Here is a 6144-nt window from a genome sequence, read left to right as displayed (position 1 = left end):
CTTAACATTTATACATACTTTGAAACATGTAATTTCACCCACAAACATACCATAGTCATCAATTCATGCACAAGAAAATAGCATCACAACAAGAGCACGAATTTAGCAACAATTGTTCATCAACCCATTTTCATACAACATGAGAAAATGCAAAAATTGTACATGATTATGATAATAACTAACCCCCTTACCTTAGAAGAAGATTAACCCAAACTCTTGCTTCAATTTAGCTCCTAAGCTTACCCAATTGGGTTCTTCAAGTTCTTCTCTCCAAAACCCTTTTTCTCTTCTCTTCACCTCTTTCTCTCTCTACCTCTCTCTAGAAATGTTTGTAAATGAAAAGGAATGAATGAATTTGCTCTCACAACCCTAATGTTATCTCTACTAATGGGCTTAACTTAGTTTCTAGTGGGCTTAACCCATTTCTATTCAAACCAAAAATATTACTACACTCCAAACGATATTTTAATTAATAACGGTAAAATGTCACTAACGGTAAAATCTAATCACTACACTAGTAACTTAGTAAAATAAAGGTTCTCACTAACTATTAAAATAATTCACACCAAAATTACCATTTTACCCTGACCCGTCAAATGACTAAAATACCCTTCTAATACGGTAATCCACGTAAATGCACCCGACGACAATTAATACACACAAGCATAAATAATCACACACAAACACAATTAAAAGTAATTAAAATAAATCTAGCTAAAAATCGGGCTGTTACAGTCACAGTATAAGGTTAGAACATCTTGTTCAACATTATACTCCTTTGAGAACAACTACTTCCAGCTACTATGTATTCAGCTTCAGCAGTAGATAAGGACACTCAATTATGTTTCTTACTAAACCAGAAAATTAGATTATTTCCTAGAAAGAAACATCCTCCAGAGGTACTATTTCTATCATCAGCACTTTCTGACCAGTCAGCATCACAGTAGCCCATCAGCTTAGAGTTTTCACTATATGACTATAAGATCCCATAATCGATGGTGCTATTGATGTACTTCAGTATCCCCTTAACTTGAGTAAGATGAATCATCTTTGGTTCATCTTGATACCTTGCACACACACCTACAGCAAAAGTGATATCTGGCCTGCTTGCAGTAAGATATAATAAACTCCCAATCATGCTTCTATACATGCTTTAATATACCAATTTCATCCTTTGTCAGCTTCAAGTGAGTAGCAGTTGGAATTCTCTTGTGACCACCATTATCCAAGCCAAATTTCTTCACAATATTCTTGGTATATTTACTCTAGGAGATGAAGATTGTATCCTCCATTTGTTTGACCTGTAGGCCAAGAAAATAGGTCAACTCACCAACTAAACTCATCTCTAACTCATACTGCATTTGTTGAATGAAATGTTGAACCAACTTGGTTGACATTCCACCAAAAACAATGTCATTAACATATATTTGGGCAATCATCATTCTTCCATTATCATCTTTTACAAACAAAGTCTTGTCTATACCTCCTTTCCTGTACCCTTGATCAACAAGAAACTGAGTGAGTCTCTCATACCAAGCCCTAGGTGCCTGCTTTAATCCATACAGAGCATTCTTCAATCTGTAGACATGATTTGGAAATCTAGGATCAACAAATCCTTTAGGTTGTTCAACATAAACTTCTTCATTCAAATAGCCATTCAGAAAAACACTCTTTACATCCATCTGGAACAGCTTGAATTTGAGTATACAAGACACGCCTAGCAACAATCTTATAGATTCCAACCTAGCAACAGAGGAAAAAGTTTCATCAAAGTCTAAGCCTTCTACCTGAGTGTAGCCCTGAGCTACTAATCTTGCCTTATTTCTGGTCACAGTTCCATGTTCATTAGACTTGTTCTTATAGATCCACTTGGTACCTATCACATTCATCCCTTCAGGGCTATGAACTAAGTCCCACACTTCACTCCTTTTGAATTAATTCAAATCTTTCTGCATTGCTTCAATCCAGAACTCATCAGTCAGGGCTTCTTTAACATTCTTTGGTTCAATCTTGGACACAAAACAGGAGTTGGCAATGACTCCAACATATCTTCTTGTTGTGATTCCTTGATCAGGATTCCCAATGATTAGGTCTTGAGGATGATTCTTATAAACTCTTATAGAAGGACCTTTAGTAGTGGACATCCGATCTTGCTCAATTTCTTCTTTATTAGGTTCAGATTCATTCACCTGAATAGGTGCATTTTTTTCCTGAACAGATGTTCCAACATCAGAATCAACATTAGGAACATTTTCTTTAGCTACATCATCTATCACTATGTTAATAGATTCCATCACAATTTCAGTTTTGCAATTAAAAACTCTGTAGGCTCTGCTGTTTGTGGAGTATCCAAGAAAAATTCCTTCATCACTCTTAGGATTCATCTTCCTTCTATAGTCTCTATCATACAAGATATAACACTTGCTACCAAACACATGGAAATATTTGACAGTAGATTTTCTTACCTTCCATTACTTAGAGAGTTATTGTGGTTCCAGTTCTTAGGGTAACCCTGTTGTGAATATGACATGATGTGTTCATGACTTCAGCCCAAAAGCGATAAGGAAAGTGTTTTGTATGAAGCATGACTCTGGCATATTCTTGGAGAGTTCTGTTCTTTCTTTCCACAACACCATTTTGTTGAGGTGTTATAGGAGATGAGAATTCATGTTTGATTCCCTCACCTAAGCAATACTCATCAAATTTAGCATTCTCAAATTTAGTTCCATAATCACTCCTAATTCTCACAATGCCAAGTCCTTTTATCTTTGCAGTTGAGTGCGCAGATCTTTAAACACATCAAAAGTGTCTGATTTTTCTCTAATAAAGTTCACCCAAGTGAATCTTGAGTAGTCGTCAACCACAACAAGAACATACCTTTTTCCACCAATGCTCTCAACTTGCATAGGTACCATTAAATCCATGTGTAGAAGTTCAAGGACTTTAGAGGTTACTTGATGTTCCAACCTTGGATGAGACATCTGTGTTTGCTTGCCAATCTGAAACTCACCACATATGCTGACTTAAACAGTCTTTAGATCAGGTAGACCTCTGATAGCTTCTGAAGATAAATCTTTCTTCATCCCTTTCAAATGTAGATGTCCCAACCTTTGATGCCACAACTTGATCTCTTCTTCTTTGCTCAAAAGACAGGTTAAGATAAATGTCTCTTCCTAAGATACCCATAGATAGCAATTGTCCTTGGATGTTAAGCCTCTCATTAGTACTTCCCCTTTCTCATCTGAAATCTGACATTCAGGCTTGGTGAAGTTTACTTGCAGTCCTAGGTCACACAAGTGACTTATGCTAATTAAATTTGCAGTTAATCCTTTAACTAGCAACACATCATCAAGTCTTAGCAAACCATGTTTGATCAGGTTACCAATTCCTACAATTTTTCCTTTAGCTCCATCACCAAAAGTAACATAGCTAGTAGCATTAGGTTTCACATCTTCTAGATATTTATCTACCCCAATCATATGTCTTGAACAACCACTATCAAAGTACCAGTCTTCTTTAGATGATGCTCTTAAAGATGTGTGAGCAATTAATCTTGTATTGATATTTCTGAGGGTCCATCTTTTCTTATAGGATTTCTCCTGAAATTGCTTTGACTCACCATGCAGCTTAAAGCAATAAGGTTTGATATGACCCTTCCCTTTACAGTGATTACACACCCAAGAATTTGATTTCTTCTTGGTCTGATGTTCCTCCGAATGTTTAAACATTTGCTTGCTCCTTGTTGAATCTGCAGTCATCATTCCAACATGTTCCCTCATATGCTCAAGTTGAGAGTTCAATTTTGATAACTCATCATTGAGTTCTGAGATATGAGCTAGATTATCAAACCTTTCATCATGCAGTTGAGCAATCTCTTTTACCTGTTCCTCAACCCTTTGGGTTAATTCAGCATTTTTAGCAGTCAGGTCATAGTACGATATATCGAGCTCATCAGAAATCATCTCTTCTTCAGAAGACTCAGTGTCTGACATAACTCTACCAGTTAAGGCAGAGACATGATTGGAAGATTCAACTTTCACCTCCTCATTAGAGTCATCTCCATCTGACAATGAGACAACAAAACTTTTCTTCTGTTTCTTTAGAAAAGTAGCACATTCTGTTCTGATATGGCCATATCCTTCACATTCATAACATTGAACTCCTTTGTAATGAGAGTTCATTTCATTAAATCTTGTCATCTTCTCCTTACTAGGTTGATTGTCAATGTTGGGTTTGATGTTCTGACCATTTGGTCTGGACCTTCTGTCAAACCGTTTGAAAATCTTCTTGAACTGTCTCCCAAGAAGTGCTAGTGACTCTGACATATCTTCATCATCTTCTTGTGTCTCATCAGAATACATACTAGATGTAAAGGCAATACCCTTCCCCTTCTTATCAGTCTTACTGTTGACAATTATTTCAAAATTTTGCAAGGACCCTATTAATTCATCAACCTTAAAACTAGATATATCTTGAGTCTCCTCAATAGTTGTAACTTTCATATCAAACCTCTTAGGTAGAGATCTGAGAAATTTTCTAACAAGTTTTTCATCAAAAATTTTCTCTCCAAGAGACTCAAAAGAATTTGCAATATCTAGAATACTCAAGTGATAGTCTTGAATGCTTTCATCTTCCAACATTTTCAGATTCTCAAATTTAGTAGTAAGAAGTTGGATTTTAGCACTTTTTACCTTGGTAGTCCCTTCATGTGCAGTTTTGAGAATCTCCCAAGCATCCTTAGCCACAATACATTGTTTGATCAATCTCAACATGTTCTTGTCTACACCATTGAACAGAGCATTCAATACTTTAGAATTTCCAAGAGCCAATTCATCTTCAGCAACAGTCCATTCTTCCTCTGGTTTCAAAACATCTGTCCTGTTACCATCAGCATCAAGTGTCACAGGATGTTCCCAACCTTTCAGAAACACCTTCTAGGTTTTGTTGTCAATCGATTTGAGAAAAGAACTCATGCGTGATTTCCAGTAGTCATAATTTGAGCCATCCAGCAGAGGGTTCTGTTTACAAATTCTCCTTCCTTGTCCATAACGCTAGAATGAAACTACCCTGGAGCTCACCCTAAAACAGGCAGGGTGCCTGCTCTGATGCCAATAGAAATTCTAGCGCACTTGTTTTAATATGTTCTGTAAGATGATTTAACGTTTGCAATGTCATGTTCAATGTTCCAATATCACGAGATAAACAGAAATAAAAACAAGAAAATAAATTACAAGAAAGTAAAGAACACAGTGAGTTTGTTGACCTAGTTCGGTGACAAACACACTTACTCTAGGGGCTACCAAGCCAGGAAGGAAATTCACTAGTGTAGTCCTTATTCTATAGCTCTCAACAAACTCCTCATTTACACTAAAGACCTAGGACCTACCCATATAGACTTCAACCTAGGAACTCCTAGATCTGAGATCCCATCTCACTATCCTATGGTCAGTCACAACCCCTGTGACCTATCAGACCTAAACACAAACTCAAAAGTTGAAGTTACCTTCAAACAAACAACTAACACCTTGTTTAACAACTTCGGTGTAGTACACAAGAGTATCAAACTCAACACACAGTCCTAAACATGTATCACAGACGATACAAGAAAGGCTCACAATATAGGTTCTAAACTTGCATCACAAACGATACAAGAGTAGAGCACATGTAGACTCAAAACCCTAAAAATCTAAACTTATTAGAATGGCGGCTTGAATGATCAATTAGGTCTTGAAGTCTCCCTTATATACTGAAGCAGCTCGGGCTAAATACTTTATTTGGGCTTCAGTACAAAGTAGATCGGTTCGGCTAATCTGAAAAACAAGAACCAGAAACAAATATGGAAAGTCCTAAAATGTTGGAACATCTTTAGGATCGTTCCAACCAATAACAAATATTTCCTAAAATATAAATACTACTTTAGAAATATTCCAGAACTGATTTTGTAAAGCTATGCCCGTTGCTTGGTCAATAAGAAAAGGAAATATTATTTCCTTAAACAATAAAGGGCGCGTACAAATAGGCATGAACCCAGACACACTGAACCGTGCCAAGGATGTTGGAACATCATATCCAAAATCTTACAAAGATGGCTAAACACATGTTGGAACATTGGTTCCAACAACACAAACAAGGATATTTGCTTTA

At 36.6% G+C, this 6144-nt stretch overlaps 1 protein-coding gene across 1 annotated transcript; it reads right to left on the bottom strand.

The window, feature by feature from the left end:
- Positions 1-2475: 2475 nt before the first annotated feature.
- LOC112418154 (uncharacterized) lies at positions 2476-5047 on the bottom strand. The gene is made up of 4 exons (XM_024774429.1): positions 5027-5047; positions 3183-4934; positions 2878-2999; positions 2476-2788 (listed from the first exon to the last, which is right to left on the bottom strand). Exons 1-4 carry the CDS (start codon positions 5045-5047, stop codon positions 2476-2478), a joined length of 2208 nt encoding a protein of 735 aa, XP_024630197.1.
- Between the last annotated feature and the right edge of the window lie 1097 nt (positions 5048-6144).

This window comes from Medicago truncatula, chromosome 3 (assembly GCF_003473485.1).
Source record: "Medicago truncatula cultivar Jemalong A17 chromosome 3, MtrunA17r5.0-ANR, whole genome shotgun sequence".
Lineage (NCBI taxonomy): Eukaryota > Viridiplantae > Streptophyta > Magnoliopsida > Fabales > Fabaceae > Medicago > Medicago truncatula.
This window is presented reverse-complemented; position numbering and strand designations above follow the sequence as displayed.

Excerpts from the sequence above, each read along its gene's own strand:
- LOC112418154 (XM_024774429.1), bottom strand. The coding sequence starts at position 5,047 with ATGGACAAGGAAGGAGAATTT. Across the intron at positions 3,000-3,182 it reads AGGACAATTGCTATCTATGG|ATTGGCAAGCAAACACAGAT; the intron begins GTATCTTAGGAA and ends GGTGAGTTTCAG. Across the intron at positions 2,789-2,877 it reads GAGAGCATTGGTGGAAAAAG|ATCTGCGCACTCAACTGCAA; the intron begins GTATGTTCTTGT and ends ATGTGTTTAAAG.